Here is a 15,318-nt window from a genome sequence, read left to right on the forward strand (position 1 = left end):
TTGATCATTCGGTGAATTTGGAGTATGTTAAGTTGTAGCTATGCAATGTAGATTGACCGGAGCTTCATTAATCATTTGGTGAATTTGGAGTTAAAAAAAAAAAGCTATGAAGCTAATGGTATCTTGCATTTATTTATTCGTGTTTGATTCATTTTGGTTTTGGTTTGGATTTTCTATGGAAGTTTGGATTTTTGTGGAAATGGAATGAGGAATTCAAAAGTGGGAAGGTTTTGGTACGTTGTGGGTTTTTATTGTCGTGGTGTGGTGTGGGGATTAGCAGGGTGATTATTAAAACTTGTTTTTGGGCATGAATTTTTGTTCTTGATTGATGTATGGTGAGCTGAAAGGTTTATATATTTAGTTTTTGTTTGAAAAAATTAGATCTTTGAGGCTTGGAAGTGAGTAGTTTATGTTTTTCTTCATTGGTACATTTCAAATGTTGTTTGTTACGTTCAACTTTTCATGGACTGTTGTGGGTAATTGGAGTTAGATATATGCGAATGTGATATGTGCTTGTAATTGTATTTTTCTAGGTGCCCAAACCTTGAGGTTCTTTCGATCAAGTGCTGCCCGAATGTGACTGATGCATCCATCGCTGACATAGAGTTTCGGTGCACCATGATTAAGGAACTTGACATCAGCTATTGCTAGATCCTTCTGAACACGCTGGGATTGTTCCTGAGGAGTATTTAAAAACTTGTCCTCACGATGGAAATTCAGAAGTTGATGCAATTGGCAAATCAGAGCACAACATGTTGGTTAGGATATGGAAGTGGAGCTGATGATGTTAACTAATAGTAGCTTTTTTATTGTTGAAGGCTGTTGGTTTTGGTGAAAGTGTAAACTTATACTTTTGGCCATGACTCCAATTTGGAGTGAATTGTTAAGTTTCTATGTATGAAAAGATTGTGCAGGACTCCAATTTGGAGTGAATTAATATGAAAAGTTTCTATGTATGAAGAAATTCTGCAGAGTATTATTTACATGAATGAGAATTTCATTTTTTATCTTAACTTTGGCAAATGACCAGCCATGTATGCCTCCTTGTTAAGCTACTGAATATGAATCAAATTGAAACTCAAAAGTTTGTTACCAAAACTCCCATACATACACAACAAATTGAGCAGAAAGTGGCAAACTGATGGACAAAATTGCAAAAAACTAAAGCTGCAGAAAACTAAACTGCAGAAAACTAAAACTGCAGAAACCTAAAGCTGCAGAAAACTAAAACTGCAGAAAACTAAAACTGCAGAAAGTTAAAGCTGCAGAAACATAAAACTGCAGAAAACTAAAACTGCAGAAAGCTAAAACTGCAGAAAACTAAACTGCAGAAAGCTAAAACTGCAGAAAGCTAAACCTGCACAAAGCTAAAGCTGCAGAAAACTAAAGCTGCAGAAAACTAAAACTGCAGAAACCTAAAACTGCAGAAAACTAAAACTGCAAAAAACTAAAGCTGCAGAAAACTAAAACTGCAGAAAGCTAAAACTGTACAAAGCTAAAACTGCACAAAGCTAAAACTGCAGAAAGCTAAAGCTGCAGAAAACTAAAACTGCAGAAACCTAAAACTGCAGAAAACTAAAACTGCAGAAAGCTAAAACTGCAGAAAACTAAAACTGCATAAAGCTAAAACTGCAGAAAACTAATTGAGGTAGTGTACTAAGATTGTGATTAAAAAAAAAAAGTATTCGAAAGATGAAAACACAAGAGATTGAACAGGAATTATCAAATAGGTAATGCTTAAACTATAAAGGCAAAGAGCATTGAACAGTTCCACAAACAAGCATCCTATTATAATATGAAACTCCCAAACTGTACCAAAAGACACCAAGTTGTACAAAGCCTAACATCTACACGATTCTGTGATATCCTTCACCACAGATGGCAAAAAGAAGAAGAAATGAACTCTGAGTTCAAATCATTCATCACCACAAAATGAGTCTTTCCCATCATCTAGAAAATCTTGAGAGTTAAGTAATGCTTGGTAACTAAAACTTTGAGATTCTTGAAGTGACATCCATAACATTGGAATTGGCGCACCATAATTACCAGACTGAGGACATGAAAAAAGAAAAAACAAACATGAGTAACTTTTAAGAAAACTCAATAGCTTGGTTGAATCAGAATTAGAAGAACTTTTACTAAAACTCAATACCTTGGTTGAATCAGAACTAGATGACTTTTCTTTCTCAAGAGGACTCCCTTTTCGATTCTTGGCCAAACTTTTTTCAAAATCACCTATAATTCTTTTTTTTCTTCCTCGAGCACTCTCCCTTTTCTTGAATCCCTTGGCTTGAACAACTTTTGCATTCTCCGAGTTACTGTTGGCCATTTTAATACCCTCAATCACAGTGGAGGAAGGTGTAATCTGGTCATTCTTACCAAGTTGTAATGTATCCATTTTTGAACATAACATGTCTTCAATAGCTTTGCTTAGTTCCCCCAAGTGATGTAAAGCTAACTGATATGTCTCTTCTCTCTCAGCAGCCCGAGATGAAATCTTGGTGGATATGGAACTTAGAGACTTGTACCAAGATGTTTGTTGTAGGTTGGTATCTACTTGGATGTCTTGGCCATACATGTCTTTCACTCTTTCAGATCTTGCTTTTCTTGTCCACCTTTTTAAAATATACTGATCAGGAATTTCTTTCACATTCATGTAGTTAGTAAGGATTTTTATTGCATGGCGGCACAAAATACCTTCAATCTCAAACAACCTGCAACTACAAGAGACTGAATGGTCTTTCTTCACCCTAACACATCTCTCTTTTGGATGACCATTAAAGGCAACTTTATACACAATGTCATCACCATCTTGAATACATCCGACTAAGTTGTAATCAAGAGCCTTCTCATACTGAATTTGGAATTCTTCAAATGCAGCTTTAGTGTAAATATTTCCAGCCTTGATCACCATTGAAGAAAATATCCCAATAGCAGGCAACTTGTAGCACAAAGCATACTCTGCCTCTAACTCTTTATACCGCTTATCATTGAGCAATCTGTCAAAGTGCTTGAAAAATTGAACCACATCATAATCTGACTTAACATATGGTTTTAGGCTAGCATTAAAACTCTCACTTAACTGGGTGCTATGCATTCCAGCAGTCCATGCCCACTTGACATACGGTTTTGCCCATTTTTCCTTTAATCGGAATATACTAGTTAACCAAGGATTATCATGCACACCATATTCAGAAAGCATTGCTTCCCATACAAGTAGGAACTCATCCTCCTCTTCATAGTTATTCATACATTTTGATAAGAAGGTGGTGACCCTATCATCACCCTTGAATATACTACTTGCTTTCTTAATGGCATTTTGCATTATATGCCATGTGCAAAGCAAGTGATATGTGTTAGGCATCACATTTGCACAAGCTTTAGCCATTGCAGCATCTTGATCAGTAAAAATAGACTTTGGAGCCTTGTTAGACATTGCCTCCAAAAACGTCTCAAATAACCATGTAAATGAATCAGAAGTTTCATCATACATCAATGCTGCCCCAAAGATTACAGTCTCACGATGATGATTAAATCCCACAAATACTCCAAATGGACGATTGGCTTCATTAGTTCTGTATGTAGTGTCAAAACTCACAACATCACCAAATAAACCATAATCAAGTATCATCCTAGCATCAGCCCAAAAAATATTTGTTATTTGCTCATCACTATCCAATTGCATAGCATAGAAAAATGAGGGATTTTCTAATGCTTGATTTTGGAAGTATTTTAATAAGCATCCTGCTTCTCCATATGCCAATTTCTTTTGCCTCTGAGATTGAAGATAATTTTTCTGATCTTGTTTAGTGAATCCAAGAGCCTCTCTTCCACCAACTTCTCTGCCCATTAACTCGAATGAAAGCTTCAGTGGGATTCCAGAATCTTGTGCCAATTCCATCTCAGCTCCTTGTGAAGAAGTAACATTTCGTTGAGATGGTAGCATGTGAGCACACTCTTGTATTACAAGATCATGGCTATGAGTTTCTTCATATTGAACAACTCTGTACCTACCACTTGATTTATCCAACTTAATGATCATTTTAGCATCACAACTTGTTCGTGTCTCCGCTCGAGGATTCTTAGTCAAATGGTCTCGCTTATCTATTGTACGTAAACCTTCTTTAGAACAAACAAATATTCTTGAGATGAGCTTACCAGAATGCTTGTTCTTGTAATGTGTATGTCTTCTAATACTAAACCCAACTCTTCGCCCATACATGTTATAAAACTCATATGCTAATTCTTCTGAGTCAAACTCCATACCATTCCTTGGCTTATAATCTGGACTAGTCGAGTCATCTCTATCCATAGGCTCCATTCAATCATTGATTTTCAATCTATAACATATAAAATCTGTATTAACATTCCAATCAAATTCAAAAGAAAAATGGATCATGCTATGAAGTTTGGTTTATATGCTACTCTGTTTTCACTACTCTGTTCAGTTTTTAGCTCTGAAACAAAACAAAAAAAATAGAAGAATCTGATATCACAAACCATAGAGTCAGATCAAGAGAATAAGAATGATTGAATCATGTCTTAGCTAAACATATATACATAGAACCAAAACCCATCGACACAAGGCTGAGATTTCAAAGAACCAAAACCCAAAACCAAAAACGCTAAATGGGAAAAGATCAGGATCCATAAGATCAATCTATAGAGCTAGATATATATACCTGAATGATGAAAGCAAAGTACCAGCACCTATAGATGAATGAAATTTGGACTGAGACAAAAAAGTGATCGTGAAGAATAAAGACGTTTCAGCACTGAGGAAGAGAAGGTCTGATTGGAGGGAACTAGCAGAAGGTGAAAATTGTTGGAGGGAAACTTCAAAAACCCTTGACGTTAAAGAACTATTTGGAGATTGTTAGTGAAGTTCAGTTTTTCTGTGTTGTAAGGATTATAACCCTTGGATTGAACCAGTAACACGTGGCGAGCTGAGAGAGAAGTCCAAGCAGATCCTAGCAAAATGAACTCTAGCAGAGAAGCCGATTCCTTGTGTGAAACATATAAGGGCCCTTCCAGTGCAGCAGGAAAATTTTAGTCAACCAATCAGTGATCCCCATGAGCCTGAGCAAATGACTGACCAATTTTCACGGTGGGCTCCACAGGCACGTGGCTCTGCAGCCAACGTTCAAATTTTTGTCCTATCTGACATAAAGGTTAGAAAAAACATTCGATATCCGACCCAAAATGTTGTGGTTGTGCTTCTAGTTGAAATTAAAAATCCAAGCTACTAACAAAAATAAAATGGTAACCATAAAAAAAATAAAATATTTATTTATTTCCTACATATCTATTACTTTAAACCAATATGTTCCGGATTGTCCAGTATGCATTTGCTCACACAGAAAAGGACTTCAAGTTGTTGGGAGCGCTGTGATCAATGAAGAATACCTTGTCGACGCGATGTGTAGCAAAATAGTAGAGAGAATAGAACAACATAACATGTAGAACAATATACTTTTCATCAACCATATAATATTCAAAACGGAAAACCTCCAACTACATAACAAATTCCTATCTTTGCACAGGTCTTGAAATTCCATAACCAAATTATTCTTTTTCCATATGACATAGGTGATATACATAAACTTCCTTTATTTAACATAAGAACAAGCACGTACAGTAAAACTGCTCTAGTGCTCCATGCGGATGATGCACTGGATTCCCTGTCCTGCCAGCATGTACTCAAATGCCTTGTTGATCTCAGAGAAAGATACAGAGTGACTGATAAATTTGTCCAATTCCATCTCCTGCCGACCAAATTAATTCGCATGTCAAATTAATGTTTTCTACATGTATCTAAGAACCCATCAAAACCGTCATGAAGTGGGATGCTAGAATGGAGGGGTGAAAGAAAGTGTGATTACCTTTTTCATGTACTTCTCCACAACACCAGGTAGTTCAGTGCAGGGCTTGTAGTTACCATAGAAAGTATCCTTAAGAGTCCTCTAATTCAAGAAGTTCACCGGATGGGTTTTAAACGTATCGTCTTTGTTTGGCACTCTAACAAGTACAATTGGAAAAAAGAAATTAAATTACAACGTTAAACTTCAAGAACAACCGATCAACAAGAACACGAAAACCTGAGGTTGATGCTTACATCATGAATACATTCAAAGGCAGATATCATAACCTGGATGCTTCCAGTGCACTCAACACTCCGATCAACTCCACCATTGGTCATCTCAGCAATCACCTTTATGTTAGAACTCAAATGTTAGCCTCTCTTAAACCGTAATCACCACGACTTTAAATTCAATTTAGAAGCATTATGTATTTTGATTCAGTAAAACCTGTAGTATAAACACATTATTGCAGATTTGAAACTCTTCAAGTCAATTCCAGAATAGGTACGGTGGATGCAATATAATCACAAAATACTCATTCTGAAGTACAAAAGGATAACTGAGTAATGTTAAGTGCTAACCGAGAAATGAGACAAACGGAAATGTTGGGCTATCTTATCAACTAGCAGGAAATACAAACGTAAACAAAATTGTCTCTACTGACCTCCTGAACAGGTTTGTTATGATCTCTTGGATTCACAAATCCATTCACCCCAAACTTCTTGGCTGTCAGAAAAATGACAAATAGTAAATGAACGTACTTTTAACATGATAACAAGCAGAGTATTTCTTGAACATGAGCAGGCACTGTGGATACCTTCCTCAAATCGGTTGGAGTTCAGATCAACTCCAATGATCCTTGAAGCCCCAGAAAACACTTGCACCTTCCGCAGCCTAAATTGCAACAAAAAATCATCAGAACAATTTTAAATAGCTGAAGAAATGGAATAGAGAAGAAATAAAACTTACAGCAAGACCAACGGCACCTAATCCGAAAAAATTGGCTAATTCGTTTACTAGGCCATTAGACATAACTCAATTTGAATCACTTAGAGGCACCATTGGTGGATGCTCTAAGTATTGATACTCTCACTTCGCTTGATCCATTTTGCATGCATTCATGTTGTATGTCTTCATGATAGTATAGGTGCATTTTCTTTACGTTTCTGCATTGTTAGGTTCAGTTTCTGGAAATTCATGATTGAAATGGTGGTTTGTATCCACGAGTGTCTGACAGATTATTTTGAACTTAGATTGACAAGGGCCGTACTCTTTTCCTTAAATCTGTGTGCAATGAGGTGCCTAGCACATTTTGATTTTGCCCTTGCATCACTCTGTAATTGTGAGCTTGAACAACATATTCTCTATCACCTTGAATCCTCACATGCACACATACTATAAGTGGCGGTAAGTCATATTTGTTGGTTGGCCTGTTCTCAATACTCTTGTACGAAATATTTCCTTATTTTTGCTGCTCCTTGAAAAAAAAATGAATGATTTATGGAGCATGGCCAGGCTATTCCCAAAGTAAACAGGCCTCGGTCGTGACGAACGATATGAGGATTGGGAATTATAAACGGGACTGGTTTGGTCACCCCGGTGGATTGTGAAACTATTGACTCAAGTAGATGTGCTCTTTGGGATGTCCTTGTTACATCTAGTACCCTAAAGTCATCTGACTTGGGAGCTGCTAGCATAATACTCGTTACATGGGTCGTAGTCTTCTTGAGCAAAAATGTTACTTTGTGTGAAAGGCAAAAAGAAAAAAATTCAACATCATGCCCACACGGTGTTATAAGGGGAATAAAGATTATGTGCTTCAAATTGTTTCGTATGTGAGTTTTGCTTTTCAAGTTTCCACAAATATTACACACCCCATCTTGAGATATGTTCACTCTTCACCACAAGAGGTATAGAATACTCGATCACCCTCTATCTTACCTTGTGATTGTCGAAATCAATTCACTCGTGTGAACTTATTTTGTTGCACTCTTGTTTATGGTTAAGTGGTATTGCTCTTGTTGGAAAAGTTATGCGAATTAAATCTATTCTTAGCATTTGGATACAACCCACTCATTGTGTGTTTGCATTTCATTCTTGCATCTCTCATCACATGATCACACTTAGGGGGAGTATTAATACTTGGACTATCTTCCTCTGATTGATTCGACTTGGGCTAGTGTCTACTGTGCACCATCTATTTGTGATCCTCCTTCTACATCGCTTCAGCTACGTAAGTTATCTTTGTCATTCCTATTCAAAAAGGGGGAGAAATTAGTTGTGTGACTGTGATAACGTTATTCTATCTTATGCATTTTACCAATGTGTAATAAGTGTTTCAGGAAAAGTATGGATTGTGATTCTCTCCTCCTGTACTTGTTGTGGGGGAGTTTGCGTTGATTAGATGTGTTTTATATAGGAATGCCAAAGGGGGAGATTGTAGGTACAAGTTTTGACCAACTTGGTATATTGGCATTCCCATACAAAACGGTGAAGTATCTTCCAAGCTGATCCAAGAGAATCTCAGGTAATTGCATCCATGCATACATGGTAGATTAGTGATTGGTCTAGGAAAGTATCTTTGGGGTTTAATATTCCTTATTTAAAGATATTTTTCTGTTTACAAAATTGTGTAATTGATTTCCTAAGTATTTTAGGGTTGGGTGTCTTTAATTGGTTATCTTTAACACAAAAGATAGTTTCCTTGTTGAAGTGAAATTAGGGTAAAAATCTGTTTTGTTGGTGCATTGCACAGCCTCCCTTGGGATATATAAAAAGAAGAGACGTTGATAGAGGGAGATGTCTTGAACGCAAGAATATTTGGGAGTCTTGCTTGTTCGTCTAAGTTTGAGTCTTCACAAGAGTCAAAACACTTGGTCCATGCATGTATAAGTGTTCTTGATCATGTTTTCATATGCATAAATTCTCTTGAGATCAGCAGAGAGGCTGTGAAGAAAGAAGAGTGATAGTTGGTGATCGTTCAAGTGAAGGAGTTCAAGACGGAAGACAAACTTTGTATTAGCTTTTGTCTAATTATTGTAGCCGAGCTAGTGCTATTCAAGTTTGTAAAGAACATATCCTTCATCATAAGTTAATTCTTATTTTGGGTTTTCAAGAGTAAGAGCCCCACAGTGTTTTTAATCTCATATTTGAGGTTTTCACTGCGTAACTAAAATCTGGTGTTCTGTTTGTTAATTTTCGTTTCTGCTGCCCAGTAAGGATTGATCCGTGCATTGCAATCCCCATTTTCCAAAAAACACATTCTGTCCTTGTATTTTCAATATATATATATATATATATATATATATATATATATATATATATTATGATCCACAAGTGTCCCTTTGAGAGAGTAAAAGAATCTCTGAGAAAAGAGAGAAAATTTCAAAGCTTTTCTTTTTTGTCAAAATATCTTAAAATAAAAAGAGAGAAATTTGGTATTCAATTAGACCAAAATGCCTTGAAAATATGAGTTATTTACAAGAACTTAACCATGAAGTTAACTGCAGTGACCAAAGTGATAAACAGTGTTTAAAATGAATAACTAAAGTGAAATTTTTAAAAGTTCAGTGACTAAAATGTTGACCGATTCATAATTGAGTGACCAAAATGATAAGTTTGCCTATATATAGGCACACACACACACAGAGATACATATATATATTACCATACCTCAAAATTATATATATATACATACACACACACAAACACACACACCCCCGAGTTCATTTTATTTGATTCAAATCTTTTATTCTAGAGAGGAGGCAAAAAATTTCATTAATAACTAGTGGTCACCCAATATGACACGCACCGTCTCTGAACTTTTTATTTATTTTTTTAATAAGACAACATGCAAAGCAAGTTAAATACAAGTACCTCTGGGGCACCCTAACCCTGTCTCTGGATGTTTTGTAGAGAATGCATCCTACCACCACAATCGACTAGAAGCCATCTTCTTCATCGACCCTGATATCTCCACCACAAGCGGTCCTCCTTTACCTAGAGAGCTTTCAGGGTCTTCAAATAGAAAATTGGAAGGAGGAAAACAATCAGAAACTTGGTGGGCATGGAGGCTAGAAAACCCCAGCCTTCATCAATATCTGACATTCCGACCCAAAAGGTGAAAATGTTGTGGTTCTGCTTTTCGTTGAAATTAAAAATCCAAACTACTAACTTATGACAATTATTCAAGATATCCAAGTTATTGCCACATCATTCGACTCTATTACTTTTATACACATTTTTAGAGAAGCAAACTTAGTAGCAGATGCTTTAGCCAATTTAAGTCACAATCATGTAAACGGTTCAACATGGACCAATATTCGGCCTAGTGACGCTTCGAGAGCCTAGCTTATTGTTTGATGTGATAAACTCCAGTTGCCCTAGAGGCTTCTCATTCTAATTTATAGTCTTTTCGTATCAAAATATAAGAAATAAATAAAAAAATATTAACTTATGACACGAAAATAAAATGTTTCATATAAAATATTACTTAAAACCAATTTGTTCTAGACTGCTGTGCATTTGCTCGCGCAGAAAAGGACTACAAGTAAAGGGTGTTGGGAGTGCTGTGATCAATGAAGAGTACCATGGTAATGCGATATGTAGTGCAATCGTAGAGAGAACATAATAGAAACATGTAGAACATTATACTACATTTCATTAACCATATATTATTTAAAAGGAAATACATCCAAACTATTGCAAACTCGTCTGTTTGCACAAGTCTTGAAATTCCATAACCAAATTATTCCTTGTCCAAATACATACATACATATGGCAAATTCGTCTGTTTGCACAAGTCTTGAAATTCCGTAACCAAATTATTCCTTATCCAAATACATACATACATACATACATACATACATACATACATACATACATGCACACATACATACACACACACATACACACACACATACATACATGCATGCACATGCATGCATGTATATGTATATATAAAAACCCTTTCGATTCATAAAAAGTTAAAAACAAGTAGAGCAAAACTGCTCTAATGCTCCATGCGGATGATGCACCGGATTCCCTGTCCTGCCAGCATGTACTCAAATGCCTTGTTGATCTCAGAGAGAGAAACAGAGTGAGTGATAAATTTGTCCACTTCCATCTCCTGCAGACCAAATTAATTCCCATGTCAAATTAATGTTTTCGAAACGTATCTAAGAACCCATCAGAGCTAGCATGAAGCCAGTTGTAGAATGGACGGCTGAAAGAAAGTGCGATTACCTTGTTCATGTACTTCTCCACAACACCAGGTAGATCGGTGCGGGGCTTGTAGTTACCATAGAAAGCACCCTTCAGAGTCCTCTCTTGCAAGAAGTTCATCGGATGGGTTTTGAATTCATAGTCTTTCTTTGGCACTCCAACAAGTACAGCAACCCCCCAACCCTAAATTTGGGCAAAAGAAAATAAGTTACAACGTTAAACGTCAAGAGCAACCAATCAACAAGAACATGGAAGCGTTAAGTAGATGCTTACATCATGAACACATTCAAACGCAGAGATCATAGCGTCGATGCTCCCAGTGCACTCAACACTCCTATCAACTCCACCATTGGTCATCTCAGCTATCACCTTTATGTCAAAACTCAACTGTTAGTCTCTGTTATACAATAATCATCACCGACTTTAAGTCCAATTGAGGAGTCATTATGTATTTGATTCAGTAAAACAGTAGTGTGTCTGTGTGTCTATATATATATATCAGATCCTATAAAGAGCGAGACCTTGCTCTGAAATTAAAATGCTCTTTTAGAGTTTAGGGTCACTTTTCGATCACATATCCACATCTCGATCGTTCAGATTTTAGGTACTAATGTATAGATCATCTCTGCAAAATTTCAGCCAAATTGATCGTCATTAAGGCATTGATAACTGCCTTAAAACTAGTACGGTTCAGGTTGGACAGATTCAGTTCGTCCATTGGTTTAAGCGAGTTAGATACCTTAAAGATCATCAATTTGGCTGAAATTTTGCAGAGATGATCCATACATTAGTACCTAAAAACAGAACGGTCGAAATGTGGATGTGAGACTGAAAAGTGACCCTAAACTCTAAACCTCGCACTTTAATTTCATAGCGAGGCCTCACTCTGGATAAATATTATATTATATATATATAGGGCCCTTCCACTAAGGGATCCATTTTTTTGGTCTTTTCTAGGTATAGGGCATTAGACCAACTTTTCGATTACATTTCGCAATCTTAACCGTTCAGTTTTTAGGTCCTAATATGTAGATCACCTCTGCAAATTTTCAGTCAAATCGGTGATCGTTAAAATATCGAACTAGATTAAATCAATAGACGAACCAAATCTGTCCAATCTGAACCGTTCATACATATAATTAAAAATGTTCAAGTCAAGTCCTCAACAGGTCTTATAGAGCGGAGTGATATTTTATATTGTGCAGTGCAATGAAATAAGAAAATACTCATTCTGAAGTGCAAAAGGACAACTGAGTAGTGCTAACCGAGAAATGAGACAAATGCAAATGCTGGGCTATCTAATCAACTAGCAAGAAATACAAACAAAGAAAATTGTCTGTACTCACCTCCTGAACAGGTTTGTTATGATCTTTTGGATTCACAAATTCACTCACCCCAAACTTCTTGGCTGTCAAAAAAGTGACAAGTCAGTACATCAACATACTTATAACATTCTATGAAGCAGAGTATTTCCTGAACATGAGTAGGCATTGTCTATACCTGCCTCAAATCGGTGGGAGTGCAGATCAACTCCAATGATCCTTGAAGCCCCAGAAACCCTTGCACCTTCCGCAGCCTAAATTGCATCAAAAAGTCATCAGAAAAGTTCTAAATAGCTGAAGAAATGGAATAGAGAAGAAATAAGAATAACTTACAGCAAGACCAACAGCACCCAATCCGAAAATGGCAACAGACGAACCCTTTTTCGGCTTTGCAACATTTACAGTCGCACCAAAACCTTTTGAGCACATATAAAACGATTCATTACTACAAGTACAGAAACCAGTGACATATGTTCCATTGTAAGGATTAAATGTGATAAGTTTGTTCAGCCGAACCTGTACAAACTCCGCAACTAAGAACACAAACTTTGTCAAGAGGCGCTGCAGGGTTGATCTTCACAACGGAACCAACATGTGAAACAGTGTATTGACTGAATGTAGAGGTACCAACAAAGTGATAAATTGGCTTTCCATCCTTGGAAAACCGGGTCCGGCCGTCATTGAGCATAGTACCCCTGTCGGTATTAATCCTTAGGAGTTCACACAAGTTGCTTTCCTCTGACTTACAATGAGCGCACTCCTTGCATTCTCCAGTGAACACCGGGAGGACATGGTCTCCCGGTCGGAGTTCAGTTACACCCTCGCCTACGCTTTCCACAATTCTAAACAAAAAATCCCAAGGAAAAGTAAATATACTGTATGAAAGGGAACTAAAAGCATAGTTTAATTTCCCTGTTACAAAATAGCTTCAAGATTCAAAGATACACATACCCTGCAGCTTCATGACCTAAAATCCGAGGGAACAGTGGATTTTGTCCCTGTGACACAACAGAATTGTTTCAGTTCCAACATATGACGTCTATAATCTTCAAGGCTAGCTATAATCTACAGAGGTGTTTTATCTTCCTTTTTTATTTTGAATTTGGGGGAAGCATTAAATTCATCAACAATATTTGATAAATAGTGACATATTATAAATTGAAAAACAGAACAACTTCACTGATGGATTCCAAGATATGAAACTAAACATTATGCTGATACTCATACTGAGCATTCCGTTCAATGTGCTACTTCAAACAATGATGGACAAAGCTTTAGTTAGTTTAAGGTTTACCTTTGCTTCCCAGAAGTATACATCAGTGTGGCATAGAGCATTAAAGAGGATCTTCAAGCGTACTTCATGTTTCTGTGGTGGTGCCACCTCCACTTCCTCAATGACCAGCGGCTTCCCAGCTTCCCAGGCCACCGCAGCTACAATCCAAGTATGCCATAAACAATTAGTAAAAATTCTATGGTCAAAAGCAGTGTTATCACTTCTCACAAAAGGAATTAACTACAAGAACAAGACAATATTTGAGTGAGGTAACAAATTGTAGAAAAGAAAACAAACAAATTTATTTATCAGATGTTTCACTGCATTGCCAGATAATAAAGTAGTGTTTTTAACCAACTTTGGAGATCTCCCAACATTACTATTCTCATAAAATCTAATCAAGCAAAGGTTACAAAACCAGAGAAAGCCCAAGCCACCAGATGTTCGATTCAAAAACTTCAAATTACAAAAACGAAGCTGCTTAGCCCAAAATGGTACAAATCTTAGACCAAAAGACACAGTGATCATCATGATTCCCACCAAACATTACCAAAGAACAGAATGAATGACACCCAATTCTCAGATACAGAAAACCCCATAATATCTTAGAAGAAAAAAGAAAAGAATAAGGTGGAGTCGTTAAACAGCAACTTGTAATCATGATCATAAGCAAAAAAACACTAACGGGAAAAACCATCAACAGATTATAGGGTGAAAAACCACATAAGATCTCAGATTAGGGAATCTAACAGAAGGGTTTAACAAGTAAATAGGGAGTCACAAGGAAAGATAATCACAATAAAGAGAACTTTGATCGTTATCAGAAGTCAGAACTCAGAACAGAAAAGTGAGAGAACCCAACAAAGGGTGTGGGGTGCCTCCAAAAACACATGATCAGATTTCTGATAAACCAAAACAACATAATCAGACAAACCAATTTCCATTATCAGAAACCAAAAGCACAAACGGGAGAATCAAACAGAAGGGTTTAGCAAGAAACAACGATCAGAGTGTCTCACAGGTTTACCTTTGCACTTGATCACCTTGCCAGCAGTGTTGGACATGGTTGAGATGTTTACGTGAGTGTTTGTGAGGGTAAAGAGTTCAGAGAATGTTTTGCATGTGGAAATGGAACGTGTGAGTGGCTGTATATATAGTACGTGTGACTGTTGGAAAGGAGCCAACAAAAACCGCTTAAACCGTATGCATGTACTAGAATACCATTTTCGTGTTGAGGTAATTACAACCTTGGAGAATACGAATGTGAAGATGAAATTTTGTGATTCTGTGGAAGCCAGTTTTGGTACTACGAGTACTTGTTAAACAGGAGAAGGTTTTGGTTATTCCAGCGGCGCCTTTGTTTCCAGCCACTGCCACGTGGCCTTTTTTCCTTTCGATGCTTGTTACTTCGGCTTTTCGGTAGGGAAGGGAACGTCGCTTCTTGATCGGAATTAAGCAGCGTGTCTACCAAGAATTGGCGAACAAACGATTAGAGATTAGAAATCGTTTACGAACAAGAAAGCTTATCTGCTTACAATCATAATATTTCTCTCCCTTATCCATTTTGTACTAATTGTCCAGAAAGTGTCGGTCATCTTTTTATATGCATTGTCATTTCTCTTATCAAGTTTGGACTTTG

General features: G+C 36.9%; 2 protein-coding genes across 2 annotated transcripts; both read right to left on the reverse strand.

Annotated features, from left to right (window-relative positions):
- Positions 1–1,915: 1,915 nt before the first annotated feature.
- LOC133737568 (protein FAR1-RELATED SEQUENCE 5-like) lies at positions 1,916–4,312 on the reverse strand. Its single transcript, XM_062165100.1, has 2 exons — positions 2,153–4,312; positions 1,916–2,050 (listed from the first exon to the last, which is right to left on the reverse strand). Exons 1-2 carry the CDS (start codon positions 4,310–4,312, stop codon positions 1,916–1,918), a joined length of 2,295 nt encoding a protein of 764 aa, XP_062021084.1.
- A 6,189-nt stretch (positions 4,313–10,501) lies between these two features.
- On the reverse strand, positions 10,502–14,866 carry LOC133738377 (alcohol dehydrogenase-like). The gene is made up of 10 exons (XM_062165904.1): positions 14,707–14,866; positions 13,701–13,837; positions 13,358–13,404; positions 12,923–13,248; positions 12,740–12,822; positions 12,585–12,660; positions 12,431–12,492; positions 11,358–11,453; positions 11,106–11,267; positions 10,502–10,989 (listed from the first exon to the last, which is right to left on the reverse strand). The coding sequence occupies exons 1-10, from the start codon at positions 14,741–14,743 to the stop codon at positions 10,873–10,875; spliced, it is 1,143 nt and encodes a 380-aa protein (XP_062021888.1). The 5' UTR covers positions 14,744–14,866; the 3' UTR covers positions 10,502–10,872.
- Between the last annotated feature and the right edge of the window lie 452 nt (positions 14,867–15,318).

This window comes from Rosa rugosa, chromosome 3 (assembly GCF_958449725.1).
Source record: "Rosa rugosa chromosome 3, drRosRugo1.1, whole genome shotgun sequence".
Lineage (NCBI taxonomy): Eukaryota > Viridiplantae > Streptophyta > Magnoliopsida > Rosales > Rosaceae > Rosa > Rosa rugosa.